The sequence below is a fragment of the Musa acuminata genome, chromosome BXJ2-4, assembly GCF_036884655.1.
Source record: "Musa acuminata AAA Group cultivar baxijiao chromosome BXJ2-4, Cavendish_Baxijiao_AAA, whole genome shotgun sequence".
NCBI lineage: Eukaryota > Viridiplantae > Streptophyta > Magnoliopsida > Zingiberales > Musaceae > Musa > Musa acuminata.
Window position 1 is genome coordinate 26,374,536 of NC_088341.1, and position 15,330 is coordinate 26,389,865.

General features: G+C 36.0%; 2 protein-coding genes across 4 annotated transcripts; both read left to right on the forward strand.

Moving 5' to 3' along the window:
• The first annotated feature begins 1,193 nt into the window (after positions 1–1,193).
• On the forward strand, positions 1,194–11,930 carry LOC135610178 (probable CoA ligase CCL12). Of its 3 annotated transcripts, none has more exons than XM_065104350.1 (14): positions 1,194–1,652; positions 3,008–3,137; positions 3,299–3,558; positions 3,701–3,902; positions 5,310–5,350; positions 6,468–6,596; positions 7,757–7,830; positions 7,915–8,135; positions 8,217–8,311; positions 8,389–8,605; positions 8,704–8,829; positions 10,789–10,887; positions 10,991–11,200; positions 11,436–11,930. In XM_065104350.1, exons 1-14 carry the CDS (start codon positions 1,378–1,380, stop codon positions 11,466–11,468), a joined length of 2,112 nt encoding a protein of 703 aa, XP_064960422.1. In that variant the 5' UTR covers positions 1,194–1,377; the 3' UTR covers positions 11,469–11,930. The 3 variants fall into 3 exon arrangements, with proteins under 3 accessions (XP_064960422.1, XP_064960420.1, XP_064960421.1); XM_065104348.1 differs by having other exon boundaries at positions 1,199–1,652; positions 11,411–11,930; XM_065104349.1 differs by having other exon boundaries at positions 1,199–1,652; positions 7,760–7,830; positions 11,411–11,930.
• A 1,556-nt stretch (positions 11,931–13,486) lies between these two features.
• On the forward strand, positions 13,487–14,323 carry LOC135609063 (pollen-specific protein C13-like). The gene is made up of 2 exons (XM_065102151.1): positions 13,487–13,739; positions 13,815–14,323. Exons 1-2 carry the CDS (start codon positions 13,577–13,579, stop codon positions 14,141–14,143), a joined length of 492 nt encoding a protein of 163 aa, XP_064958223.1. The 5' UTR covers positions 13,487–13,576; the 3' UTR covers positions 14,144–14,323.
• Positions 14,324–15,330: the final 1,007 nt, after the last annotated feature.

Below are 15,330 nucleotides of genomic sequence, written 5' to 3' on the forward strand. Positions count from 1 at the left end.
GTAATTATCTACCTTTAGTATTCTGATCCTTATATATTTAGAAATTTCATTATGACCTCTATACTTATCAAATCAAAACATTTATTCTTATTATTTCTTATATCATCAATTCTTTTAACAAAAATATAATAAGATTTACCATTATATACACGTTGACTTTATCTCATTTCAATTTATCACTGAGTACGTATGATATTTTTATCAATCAAATGGATAACATAAAGAAAAATAAGATTAAATGTCTTACTTTTCTAAATATAATATTTTTATTATAATTTTTTAAAATACAAAGATCGAGATTCTAAAAACAATTAATTATAATTAATCGAATATTATATATATATATATATCTCTTAAAAGATTAGGTCAAGTTGTATGTCAACGAGGCGTTGACTTTTTATTATTTTGTGGTATTTGAATATTTGTATATACTCTTTCTTCAAGACATTTTTAATCCAAGTATGCATGCTTGACAGAATCAAACTCTTTGCCCTCCTGGTAATAAGATTGACAACATCAATGGAACGAAGAAGTGTCGTGTCATACCAATTCCATTGAAACAGCGGTTTACAAGTCTCGGAAAAGCTTGATTGGTCCATACACTAATTTATTTCTTCTTCGTTACATAACCATATTCACATTTATGTTCTATTTTAGAGCGAATGTACACACAATTGTAAGTGTTTGTCAACTTCGTTATCTTAATAACAAATCCTCGTAAATAGACAATAAATTGACTCTTACCGTTGTTTTAATGTGGTGAAGGCGTTATATAAATATAGCGAGAGACTTAAACAAATTGAACGAGTCATTCCCACACCTCCCCCCGCCCCCAAATAGAAAACCCACGACCAAAGAATAACTCTTGTGCAGATTATGATTATGATTATGATTATTGTTATTATTAAAAGATGAGTGAAAGAGTGGGTTATTACTTACTATTAAACAAGAAATATCTTTGCTAGTCAATTTTAGAATTTTAATTTTTTTCAAAAAAAAAAAAAACAAAGGTTGAAAATTTATTAGTATAAATTATTATTATTATTATTATTATTATTATTTTTTTTTATTGATCGGCATTAATTCTTAATTGATGATTAATTAATACCAAGGTTGTTCTAGAAGCATAACAACTACCGAAGCAAAAGACTTCACGGAGAAGCCCAGCCTGGCTTACTGAGCAGCCTGTGTTTGGTTTCTGCTTCCTTCCACCGACCTGCCTCGTTTCCTCCTCACCGAATTACTACTCGGCTTTGCTACCTGTCCTTCCCACATCCGCACACCCCAACGACTGGAACACAACCCCTCCTCCCTCCCTCGCCCCCCTCTCATTATATATATATATATATATAGGGAGGAAGATCTGGTAGAGGGGCAATGGCGAAGGGGAGCGTGTGGGAGATCGGCGTGGAGGACGTGGTGGCGACGGGGTTGAAGGCGGACGAGGCTGTGGCCTTCCACGAGGGGCTCCGCCGGTTGGTCGGGGAGGAGCCGCGGGAGGGCGCGGAGGCGGAGGCCTGGCGGGCCGTGGCTGAAAGCGGCCTGTTGCTGCCGGCCCACCCCCACCCCCTCCACCAGCTCGTCTACTACTCCGTCTATGCCACGTGGGACCAGTCCGCCCGCGGCCCGCCCCCCTACTGGTTCCCCTCCCCGTAAACCACTCTCTCTCTCTCTCTCTCTCTCGCCATGATCTGGTATTGGTAGGATGCACGAGTCCGACGTGGAAAATGAAGAACAAAAAAATATGTGTTAAAAGGGGACTGATAGTTGAAAGGATTCAAGTTCAACAAGAAGTGCCTTTCACAATCATGATCTATATCCTATTAGTCTGTGTGTAATCTTTTGCTATGTGCAACCAATTACACACTTTTGGGCATTATAATATTGTAAAAGTGATGGCCTTTGTGATAACAAGGTGCTCATCATTTAGCTAAGATAGGAGCTTTTCTTGGTGAAGTAGCACTTGTTATGTTAGGCTAACTAAGGGTATTTATGCTTTCATAGTGAATGTGTATATAAAAGAAAAAGGGTGGCCTCGTGCGTGAGCTTTGCGCTGATCCATGCTCTTGGAAGACTCAATAAATTTAGACTCTAAACCTTAAAACAGAGGCTATTTCTGTAATGTTGACAATGGTCACTTAGGTTGTAACACCCAACCTTACTATTTTTTTTTAAATTTTAATCTAGTTGTTTTATATTCTATTAAAAATACATGGTTTCTTGATTTACTTTTTTGTAATTTAATTTTTTGAGCTTATTAAGAGCCCTTAGTGAACCAAAGATGATGTAATCAACGGTCATAATTAGAGTTGCAACTGATACCTCTCTTTCTTAACATTAGAGAGAATTTGTTAGTAACTCGTTGGGGACCAGAAATTCTGTGAATTGCAATGCATTAGAAGATGTATACCATAGTATGATTTCTAAATAGATTATTCACAATTAAGAAGTTCTATATGGTACACTGATGATGTCCTATGCAAAAGGAAACACCTCTATGTTCAAACTTCTCTAGTGTCCTAATTTTATTTGCATTTATGGTAGATATTTCTGTGAGCATTTTGAATTTTTAGCAACTTCATATCTTTTTATTTTTTTTCAAAAAATTATCGTAATTTTTTAGTATATTGTGATTTGTCACTATATCGATCAATGCTTGTTGTACCGCTTGAGTTGGTATGGTATGAGTGGTATAGACCGATGCGGCTAGTGATCAAGGCATGGATCGCTCGAGTCCTCGTCGGTACGCCCCAACGTACCATGTGTTGATACGTCAATACGGATCGGTATGTACCGACCAAGCAAATCCTTGAGACGGGTCCAGTTCTCACAATGATGAACCTTGCTATCGATTACACTCATTTACTTTATTTTGCATTGTTAAGATTTTTAACCTATAATGCTAATGATGTGAAAATTTCTACTAAATATTCATATTCAAATCAACATATATTAACTTTCATGTGCAAGTCCTATAATATAGTAATCAATTAATTTTTCTTGGCAGGATAAACTCTAAGCATACAAATCTTTGGAAATTGATGGAACATCATGGTCCGAAGCTTTTAGGATCATCATATCATGATCCACTTATGAGCTTCAGCCTCTTCCAGAAGTTCTCAGCTCACCGTCCAGAGGTAACTTGCTTTAATTGAATCTATAGGAACTGGCAATACTTTCTGTATCAACGTTAGTGCTTTTTTGTAAGGTGTCAGGTACAGCTCATATAGGCAGTGATTTCCCCAAAAGGTTGCAATTGAATATCCTCCACTAAGTGAACTTTGAAATTTTTTCTTAGGTCTATTGGTCAGCTGTGATAAAAGAGCTCTCTGTGGTATTCCATGAGGCCCCAAAATCTGTTCTGGATACTTCAGAAAATTCTAAGAATGGTGGAGCATGGTTCCCAGGTGCAGTCCTGAATATTGCTGAGTGTTGTCTCTTACCAATGGAATCCCAGAAAAGGACAGATGAAAGTGTGGCTATTCTCTGGAGAAATGAAGGTTCTGATGATTCTTCGATAAACTATTTGTCACTGAAGGAACTTCGTAATCAAGTCATGTATGATTCAATGGAATTATCAATTTGCAATTATTATATAGATTACTGAAATCTATCAGGATGATCATATTTGAACTCGTATACTAAATACTGTCAGATGTATGCAAAATAGCTGATTATTTGTTTACCCTATGAGTCACAGGTTAGTCGCAAGTGCAATTGATAAAATATTTATGAAGGGAGATGCTATTGCCATTGACATGCCAATGACATGCACTGCAGTAATCATATACCTAGCAATCATCCTTGCTGGATGTGTTGTTGTATCAATAGCTGACAGCTTTGCAGCAAACGAAATTGCAAAACGGATGGAGGTGGCTAAAGCAAAAGGGATATTTACGCAGGTGAGCATCATCAAGATTATTATTGAACAAAAAGATCAAGAGCATTGGGACCCTTGGGAGATCTTATAATTTGCATTTCCCTAGTCCTTGTAATGTACTTATCACTGATATATCATATGTAAAATGGTGTCTGCGTTTAGATGCAATATTCTTGTGCATCATACACATCTATATGCATATGATAGTACACCTTCTTTTTTTCTCTTTTCAAATAAAACATGAGCAGATGCCAATGAAAATATTATTCATGAATACTAGGCAAAAACATTTTGAAGGCTTTTAATGATTTTCATCTGTCTTATCATGCTAGCATGATATACTTTGTCAAAACTCCATGTCATGCTGAGAGTGTGGCAGGAGCCGATGGAGCAAGCGAATGCTTGTTTTGACCATTTAATTATTTAATGAGCATGGTCAACACTAGATCTGCATTACAATTCTGGTCAGTCTACATGATTTGTCCTCCACTGCATGCATGATATACCACAAGTGCATCTAAAGCATTATATAATGGTATCCTCATTCATTGGACCAAAAGTCCTATTAGCATTTGACAGACTACATAACCATGCAAAATACCATTTTCCACATCTTTGACCTGTGCAGGCCAAAGATGGACACCCTAACCATGCAAAGTACCATTTTTCCAATATAGATATTTTTTTATTTAATATTATTTTTGTGTGTTAGAATGTCTTGTATGAAAGATAGAATCAACAAAGCATGATATAGTGCTTTTGAAGAAATAAACATCAAACAAACATATGGATTCTGTAGAAGCATTTCAATATTATTACTTTGATGCTGAAGCTGAGGGCAAGCTTTGGTTTCATACTGAGGTTTCTCCACAGAATATGAGTTTCCACTCACAGAAATAAGACTCTCTGCTGCGTAAGATTGCACAAATTGAACCCCCACCCACAACCCCAAACCCCCCCCCCCCAGCCTCATGCCGGGTGCATTGGATGGAGTCTCGTGCACTCACTAGTGAGAATATCGTATGCTGGACTGCCCCATACTATGATTCATAAGCTTTCAGAAACCAGTGCATTCATGTTAACTTAATCAGTATGAAGCAAATTGTCAATAGCATGAAGATTATTTTGATTCAAATCACTAATCTTAGATTTACTTGGTAAAGCATGTGGATTTGCTCTAGCATATGCTTCTCAAAGTGTAATTCTTTGCATCAAAAATTGCCATTGAATAAGAACACAAGTAACAGAAAAGAAGGTAAAGTATGCTTTTAAATGATGTTTAAAGTAATTGATCCTTGTGCTCTCAAAAATAATTTCAAACATCATGGTCATGTAGTTTTGCTGATCAGTGCAGTGAAAACAAAGTGATATATATTCTTTTTCCTCATTTATTAAGTTGTCTAACCTTGTAATTATTAGGAGATTTCAGGACTTCATTCTCCGAGGAGATAAAAAAATTCCTCTTTACAGGTAAGATTACTGATTAGTTGATTCAATTTGTTCTAAATATTTGCAAACCTACATGCATATGTCAATACCCTAGCTTTTTGATCTGTTTCACAAAATTGTATCAGTTCAACATGCTTCTTCTTTTAGATCATTTAGGAACTTCAAAATTATTATGTTGAGCATATTGTAATTTTTACTTGGTAACAAACTTTTCTCTTTACAGGTAAGACTAATCAGTTTACTCAGTTTTAAAGTTTTGCAAATTTACATGCATGTGTAACTACCTAAGATTTTTTAAAATCAATTCAATGTGTTTCTTGCCTTAAATTGTTTGGTGACCTCCAAATTTGAAAGTAGAGCATGTTGTAAATTTTCTCTCACGGTAATGGATGCATCCATCGTCAATACATTTTTCTAATTCCAACATTAAAACTGGTTTTAGGTTTATGATGCCCTCTCTTTTCCTTATTCCCTTGCTTAACTGATTTGATCATGTCAATGGATTATTGTCTTGCTTTATTTCTGACTGTTAGTTGATTGACCTAGGATGCTGTGCACCTGCCGCATGTACAATTTAACACAATATCTATAAATTCTTCACAATGTTAGTTATTTAGGTTCTGAGTGAGGAATCTACAGATTGGGAAGCTTTTCCATTCGAGGGAACTTATTTTTTTAACCTACATTCACCTATGTAAACTTTTCCATGGGCTCAATGTTTAACCTACATAAAATCGTCATGTTTCTGTGAGTCATCTCTTTCCTTCTTTCTCCTCTTTCAATTACTTGTTCTGTACAATTCCTAGTTTTAGGTTTTGTTACAAAAGGAATGATACATACATCCCAGTGCCTGAATAACTTAATGTGCTCTTGTGACTTTTTTGCTAAAAACAAATCACAACCCAATATATGACTCACTGGATATGGTCATACTTAAAAGTTCATAAAATCTTTATTGCGTTCTTATTGCAGCTATACATGTCTTCCAGAGCATTATCATGTAATTTCATAAACAGGCTATTTTTTCACTTTTTTTTGTTTTCAAGCCCCATGAATAACTTGTGAATGTTGTTCATTATTTTGCCACATTGAAAATTGATGGCTATCAAAATGTTCATTGATTAGTGTTTTTGTTCAGTCGTGTTATAAAGGGTACGTCATGTGTCGTTATTGTTGTTCCTGCTCATGGCAATGATGTCGGAGTTCAACTAAGAAGCCATGACTTGTCATGGAAAGATTTTATCTCTTCTGCTGGTTCACTTCCAAGGTTTGTCTTGCAACTCTTATCTTATTAAATCGTTTAGGACAGTAACCTAATATAGATGATCATTTTACCTTGGTGCTTGTCACTAGTTTTGTTCAAGTTTATGATGTTGTTACTGAGTGTTTTTTGCTTTACCTAGAATTTATAGAAGCTTCCTGACCCCTTCTTAAATATATACCTAGGATTTTGACTCCAAGTCACCAGATGTTTTGTTAATTAATTTGTATGCTAATTTTACCACTCTCGTGATATAAATAAGCAGTGTCTGCAATACCGGACTGTACCGCCTGGTACGGGCGATACGTACCGTTCCGAGAGGTTATCGGTACGCGGACCGCCCGTTACCGGGCGGAACGAATAATAATAATAAAATTATATATATATATATATATATATATATATATATATATATATATATATATATATATATATATATATATATATATATATATATATATATATATATATATATATATATATATATATATATATATAATTTAAATAATCGAGGCGACGTCGCGTATGAAATTTCAGGTCGAAACTCCGGTACGGTATGAAATTTCAGACCTTGTAAATAAGTATACATTTTGGGGAAGAACTTTATTAGGTCTGCCCTTTTTACCATCATATTTTGGTTACAACTGTTTCTGCTTCTAATTCTTATGTATTTATAGTCATACATACATGTTTAAAGAGTTACCTGCTTGTAGTGTTGGAAGTCCACTTAATTGCAATTGTTGGTCATGCCTACCTTGTTGTGGTTTCAAATATTTACACCAATATGTTGGGCGTATGTTCAATCCAAAATTTTACACCTCATTGCTGGTTGCAAATGTGCTCAGCTGTCTTTTGTTAGAGTCTGTCTCCATCCAACAAAGGGATTCTTGCAGGTGCATCTATGATAGATGTTCCTCGTGCTCTGGGTATCCTAACTTCATATATTAAGGTCAATATCCTGAAAATACTGTTTACTAATTTGTAATATACAGGTTTATCTGACTGACTAAATGTTTCATTTTTAGTTATACAACATATAAGGTTCGTAATGTTTTTATTGTTCACCATTAAAAATTACTTTCCAGAAATTTGGATTTAGTCTTATTTATGGAAACATCATTAATAGAAAAAAAATCTGTTATTTGACAATCTTGGCTTTTGAACAGCAGGCATAACTATCCTCCTGTTTATCAGTCAGCAGACAGTGTGACCAATATACTATTTTCTTCAGGAACAACAGGTACTCTAGTATATTTCCAGTTTTACTTCTTGTAGAACCTTTTTATTCAGATGGTTCATTTTCTGTTTCTATCAACCCATACAGGAGAACCCAAAGCTATTCCTTGGACACAGATTTCACCAATAAGATGTGCAGCTGATTCGTGGGCACATATTGATATCCAAGCAGGAGATATTTGTTGCTGGCCAACAAATCTAGGATGGGTTATGGGACCGATTATATTGTATTCGTGTTTCTTAAATGGTGCTACTCTGGCTCTTTACCATGGATCTCCACTTGGACGTGGTTTTGGAAAGTTTGTCCAGGTAATGTCTGCCAAAAGATTGTACCAATGTGCATATGCATTTATTAATCAATTTTGGGTGATCATTGAAACTATTCTCTAGGATGCATCTGTGACAATGTTAGGAACAGTACCAAGCCTAGTCAAATATTGGAAAAGCAGCAAATGCATGGAAGAGCTTGACTGGACCAAGATCAGGTACTTTGTGTTGATGACTATATATTTTCTCCAATGCATGCCTAATAGTATAGCATTCTATGCAATCATCCTTGCAGGATTTTTGGTTCTACAGGGGAAGCCTCTGATATTGATGATGACCTATGGCTCTCTTCCCGGGCTTCCTACAGACCAATTATAGAATGTTGTGGTGGGACTGAACTTGCATCTAGCTACATCCAGGGAAGCTTGTTGCAGCCGCAAGCTTTCGCAACATTTAGTACTCCATCAATGTCAACAGGATTCATCATTTTTGATGAACAAGGAATTCCATATGTAAGATGTTTCCCTATAAAAATTAAATATATGGGAAGAACAGCACTTGATAACTGCATTTAGAAAATACAAATGATATTTTGTGGCCTACATAACAGCCGGATGATCAACCTTGTGTTGGAGAAGTTGGTTTGTTTCCTCTCTACATGGGATCTACTGATAGGTTACTCAACGCCAATCATAAGAAGGTTTACTTTGATGGAATGCCTACACACAAAGGAATGGTATGTAATTAGGTTACTTTTAGCTAAAGTATGTTGTTTACTACATATTTGCCTTTTCTGTTTACATTATCCGCTTCCCTATTCATCAACAGTTTGAAATATAGTCCCCACTGCAAGAACTTAATATCCAAGTTTTCTTCTGATATTTGCAGATGATTTATGTTACCTCCCTATATTACACTGTTTTTTGAGAAAATGATCCACAGGATTATACTTCTTATCACAAAAAAATTTCCAATTGCAAATTTTATACCCTCTCCAAACCCTGTTGGCAGGAGTCTTGCGCACTAAACTGTAACACTCTCCTCTTTTTGGGGCCAAATTTTAATAATATGTTAAAGAATCATAAACATCATATTTATTAAGGAGAAGGCAAGGAACATTTGAGTAGCCTAGTAATAAAAAATACTTCTATCATGAGCACATACAACAGGAACCTGATTTTTGTTGACATGGCTTCAACAGGTGAGTATTAGGATCATCGTGCTAACATGGCTTCAGCAAGTGGGATTGTAACCTGGTCTTTATCACTTATATTTGTTGCTTATTACTTGTTGAAGTTTCTAGTAGGTTCTATACCTTTTTATTTATCTTTTTGGAAACAATATCCGTAAGTTTTTGCACATAGTACACAAAAACTGTAGTATGAGAGCAGTAACTGTTTGTGGTCTGTGTGTCAAATCTTGTGAATCATGATGAACTTCTAGAGCACAAGGAGATGAGGTAGTATTAGTTTGATGGCAATGGTGCCCCTAATATTTCGTAATACTTGTGGGATCATAGAGAGCTAAGTGGACTGATGAGGATGTCATGGATTTGAGTAGATCAATTGTGGTTTCGCAAGAGTCCCACATTAAATGTGGACTAAGATGTGGGTAGTGCAAATGACTACCCATTCTCAAGGAGCACCTTCTGAAGGCCGCCTGGTTTTGTTCTTAGGTCTTAAACATATGATCTTCACAAAATATGTACCGTTTCAACATTTTACCAACACATGGTCACACTATGGAAATTAAATCTTTAAGCCATCTTTTGCAACTCTATATTTTATGCCATCACGTTAGGTGATTTGGCAGGTCATGAAGAGATTGGCCCTCCTGGTGGACACTTTCTTAACTCAAGAACTCCAGTTATGTGATAGTCCGAATCAGAATGGAGCATGTCATGATAATCAACTTATGCTCATCAAGAAATACTTTAAGAAAAAGATATGGGGATGTTCTGCTTTTGCCAATGACATGGTAGTCGCTACCACATGCTCATAAGAAATGTATGACAAAATTGTTTACCAGATTGGCTCTAGTAATGTTTAGTCTCATAGCGTGTGCTCATGATCAGTTAACAAGGACCAGCATGCTGGTATGCTGTATCTCGAATGATCTATTCAATTGCGACCTCTGTAAAGCTCATGTGAGTAGTGTAGTGGTTGAATCAACTGGGTAATCATAATTAAGTAGGGATGAGAGGATTGATGTTGGATCCCCAAGGAGAAATGATTGGCATCACCATGCGCATGTCATACTGCACACATGACTGTTTTTAAACAAATCTCTCAATTTTAGTTTCTCTGTTACTATTTTCATCGCTGCAATCATCTTGTTTCATTCTTCACTTGTTACAATGCATTGTACTGCAGTACACTTGAATCATGTCAACTTTAAGCTGGAACGCACTGTTTACCTTTCCCATCTTTATGACTTTCAAACATAAAATTAATATCTGATTTGACTGACCTTAGTATTTCAACATCTCTTAGTGATTCTCATATGAAAGTTTTCACATGACTGCAACAGTTGAACTGGGTTCAGGTGATGACTCCATTGGTCATTTGTCTTGCCATATGTGGATCATGAAATTTACTCAATTTAACACCTCAATTAAATGAATATTAAATGGCAACCAGTAACCATTAGATGTTATCTCTCTCTTAAATTTTCTAACGTGCTAATATGGCTCCAGAACCTTCGAAGACATGGAGATATAATTCAAAGAACAGTGGGTAATTATTACATTGTCCATGGCCGAGTTGATGACACCATGAATCTTGGAGGCATTAAGGTAACAACCATGCCAAAATATTCCAAGTATTGTCCCATTTCTGAAGTAAGCATAGCATCAGATATGTTCTTAAATGGTAATTATAAATGCCTGTGACTACCAGACAAGTTCAGTGGAGATAGAACGTGTATGCAACAGAGCTGATGAAAATGTGTTAGAGACAGCAGCAGTCACCATTACATCCAATACTGGAGGCCCTGAACGGTTGGTTGTGTTAGTAGTTCCTAAGAATCAGTCGGCAAAGTGCGATCCTGAGTTCCTGAGGACTAAATTCCAGAAAGCCATCCAGAACTATCTCAATCCTTTGTTCAAGGTATTAATGCCCCTCCTAAGAACCTTCATGGTGATATATTGTCTATCTGAACTATTTGTATCCATTTTGCTATAATTAAGAGTAGAACAGTTCTTGACCATACCAGTAGTCTTTTTTTTTTTTTTTTTTTTCCAATGAAGCAGAAATTAGTATGTTTATATTATGTTAAGGTTTTAAAAACTCTGTGCTTTTCCTGACTCCACTTATCAGGTGAGCTTTGTGAAAGTTGTCCCAGAGTTTCCTCGTACCGCTTCAAACAAATTGCTGAGGAGAGTCCTCAGGGATCAGCTGAAACAAGAGTATCGAACTTACAGCAGACTATGACAGGATCAGTTTGGAGGACTCGACCCTATAATTTGGCTTCAGATGCATCAGAAAAAGGTTGGTCAGCCATCATCACTTTGCAATTTCACCTACCCTGCTATGCTCACTGCAATGCCACGAGGTATATAGGCAGATGGTGGCAGCATGGTGCATGCCGTAATTTGGAAGTAGATTAAACATGGAGATTACAGCCATTATGCCTCGCTTAATTAGGAGAAAGCTTTGTAGCCAACCTTCAGTGTCTTATGTCTTAGTTTGGATGTTCAGACTGGCTTTTCACTGCATTATTCCTCTATATAAGGGCTTTGCTCTCATCTACATGCTATATGATTGGTTAGCTATGTTTGGTGTTTACATTTACTGCCTCTAGCAGTAAAAGCAATATAAACGGACTGGATTAATTGCTTGGGATGATCCATTACCATTCACCTTCTGCCATGTTTTTCTTCTTTTTTGGTGTGACAAAAGTGAATTGCAGCTTGTAAAAAATGGGAATTTACAGGTCTGATGCCCTCAAATTAGTTCTTTGGAATATCTGAATTGCAGTGTCCAGTATATGTAGTGTGTATTTATATATGTTTATATTCTGAACAGGAATCCAACGGCTGCACAAAACCACGAATATTGATCTTTGATTTGATGCTTTGATATTGGGCAAAGAGTTGCTGAATGTCACAGACGTTTCTCACTCTGAACTCTAAACGTGGCTCCCAAATATAAAGTCTCCCCCCCCAAAATTAATATGATCACAGCAAGCTCAGAAAATAATGAGTAGAAAGGCAAAATGACTGACAAGAAGGGAGATGATACATCTGTAGCTTTCGAAATCATTATACATTAGTTAGATCATTTAAATAATTCATTTTAATTATCCTAGCTGCAATCTCTTTTTATTTTATTTTGCTAACACATTAGCAAATTTATCCTTTTAAGTTAGGACTCAATTTGTAAGGAATTCAAAGGTACAGCTTTCAAAATCATTATAAATCAAATTACATACATATTTGATTAAAAAATTCATTCATTTATTTATGTATTTATTTTTTTATGAAAGCTTTCAAAATCTTTTTTTTTTCTTTAAAGTTGATTGATCATGCAACCATGTCGATATCCATTGTTTTCTTAAATGGATATGAAGTACGACTAGTTTCCGAGAAGCTCAAAAGTACTGCTTTCAAAATCATTATACATCAATTAGCATATCAACTCTGTGTGTTTTTAAATAAAGTATTTGTTTAATTTATTCTAGTTAATTATTTTAATTATAGTAGCTCTCAAAATCTATTTCCTTTTTCATTTATTTTAAATATGAAGTAGCAACTTTTCCTTTAAGTTGACTGATCACGTAAGCATGTCGATGTTAAGGTACTAATCAGCTCAGCTCGTAAATATTTTGACAGATACCAAATGTTAAGGTGCCATTCCTTTTTTTAATGGGATATAAAATGTATGACTTAAAGAGTTTGGGCCACTAAATCCATGGATCTCATAGTTTGGTGACCTCATGTAAATTAGTATATTATATAAGAGCATTTTCTTTGTGAATGGGGAAGTTAGTAAAAGGTTCCTTTTAAATTAAAAATAATAAAAAATAAAAATGAATATTAAGATCATAAAGGAGCACTAGTTTGGTTCAACATCTTATTTTGTTTATCCATATAATGGAATATTTAATTGCCAACCAGAAATCAAGCTCAAATTTTACTCTCTTTACACATAAGCAAAATGTTAGCTTTAATGATGATAATAAATTACGTAAACAAAAAGCTCCTCATAAGAATATTATACACTCGCATTAAGATCTCATAAACCGATCCATAATCCTCGCGAAACCCATGCATACGTGCCTCGCCCCAATGGTTTGTAGACCGAGTCATCATCCATCCATCCTTCCCCCCAAATCACTCTCCACCACACACACCCACACGCACACGTTAGTGCTACACTATTTAAGGGGACGGCGTGTGACTTGAGCCTCCATCTCCCTCCTCTCGCCCTCAACTTGCCTCTCTTCCTCCTCGGCACCATCTTGGAAGCACACCTGTGTCAGCCATGGCTAACGGTTCTCATGCATTTGCTGCCACCTGCTTCCTCTTCGCCTTCCTCAACGCCGTCGTCTGCGTCGTCTCCACACCCGACATCGTTGTCGAAGGCCGCGTGTACTGCGACACTTGCCGTGCTGGTTTCGAGACCAGCGCCACCGAGTACATTGCAGGTCATCATCTACCAAACTAAACACTTACAGGTAGATCTGAGATCTTAATGCTGAGCAGTCCTTGTGGTGTGGCAGGCGCCAAGGTGAAGCTGGAGTGCAAGAACTACACGACCGGGGAGATCATCCACACCAACCAGGCGACGACAGATGCGACGGGAAAGTATCAGATCACGGTGGTTGACGACCACCAGGAAGAGACCTGCCAAGTGACGCTGATATCGAGCCCTCGCAGCGACTGCTCCGAGATCAGCGAGGGGAGGAACAGCGCCCTCGTCGTGGTCACCCACAACGTTGGGATCACCTCCGGCGTCCGCTATGCCAACTCCTTGGGCTTCCTCAAGGAGAAGCCGCTCGAGACCTGTGGCCAGCTGCTGCTGCAGTATGCTTTGGGAGTTGACGGCTGAGAGATGTGTGTTACGTGACAACCAAGGCACGGTTTCAACGTACTGCTAATTTTGATGGATGCAGCAAAGTTGTCGCTGAGGTTGGGAGATGTTCTTGATGGATTGATTCATCGATCGCCCGATGCGTTCATCATTCTTGTCGTGTGGTGATATTATTAATCGATCGATGAATCTTATTTATGATGTTGGTGCTAATGTCTTACATTAACAACATTGCTCCGACGGATCCTTTGGAAAATACATAAACATAAGGATCAAAACTTATTATCATACTGAAAATACATAGGAAAAACCATTAACTTAAATTGTTGTTGTATAGGAACAATAATAGAGTATTTTTAAGTGGTTTGCTCGCCTATCTAAATAGGAAAGATGTTACAATAAAAATATAGGACGAAAATAAAATAGAAAATTATTGATATTAATAATCCAAATTTTTATCCAATTCATTTCGTATGTGTTTTAAGTATGTCCAATTTAATTTCTTGTAATATATTATTATATCAAAAAATAATCAACATAAATATGTCTAAGCAAGGAATAGTTGCAACTCCATACAATTAGTCAAAAGATTAATATGCTTGCAAGATTCAAATTGATAAGATTTTGTCCCTATTATTTATTGCATGTACGTCCTCATTAAAAATATTAATTTATTAATATAATTGCAACAAATAATATGATATTATGGACTAAATAAAAAAAGGAAAGTTTATGTAATAGTACTATATTGATGAAAATATTGGATTCCAACGTATTTAAACTTAGTATTAATATGATCATATGGATACGGTGTAAGTGGCGCTAAAATCACATCAGGACAATTACAGAAAATCCAAAAGAAAAAGTTCCATTGGGCATAGCCAATTAAATCCAAAAGTTTATTAATAAAAAGTATTTTTTGAACATTATGATCTTTACATTAAGTAGCGACAAAAAAATAAACAATATCGATCCATTTCTTTATGTATCCGTGGTAGTTAGATTAGGGTTATTCATCTTGATCGTTAACTAAAAAATAGCAATTTATATGTTTTACGTCGAGAATTATATTTAATGGAACTGATGAGCATTTTAAGGGGCTATTTAATCAGATAGATTGTAAATCTTAAAAATACATTTTACTTAAATGATAAACTATGATGTCGTTGGTCTATAATTTACCAGTTTAAGAGAAAAAAATTCAA

Bases quoted from the DNA above. Each gene is read 5' to 3' on its own strand.
- LOC135610178 (XM_065104348.1), top strand. From the start codon at position 1,378: ATGGCGAAGGGGAGCGTGTGGGAGATCGGCGTGGAGGACGTGGTGGCG. The intron at 5,351-6,467 runs GTAAGATTACTG...GTTTTTGTTCAG, and splicing joins AAAAAAATTCCTCTTTACAG to TCGTGTTATAAAGGGTACGT. The intron at 11,201-11,410 runs GTATTAATGCCC...TCCACTTATCAG, and splicing joins ATCTCAATCCTTTGTTCAAG to GTGAGCTTTGTGAAAGTTGT.
- LOC135609063 (XM_065102151.1), top strand. From the start codon at position 13,577: ATGGCTAACGGTTCTCATGCATTTGCTGCCACCTGCTTCCTCTTCGCC. The intron at 13,740-13,814 runs GTCATCATCTAC...GTGGTGTGGCAG, and splicing joins CGCCACCGAGTACATTGCAG to GCGCCAAGGTGAAGCTGGAG.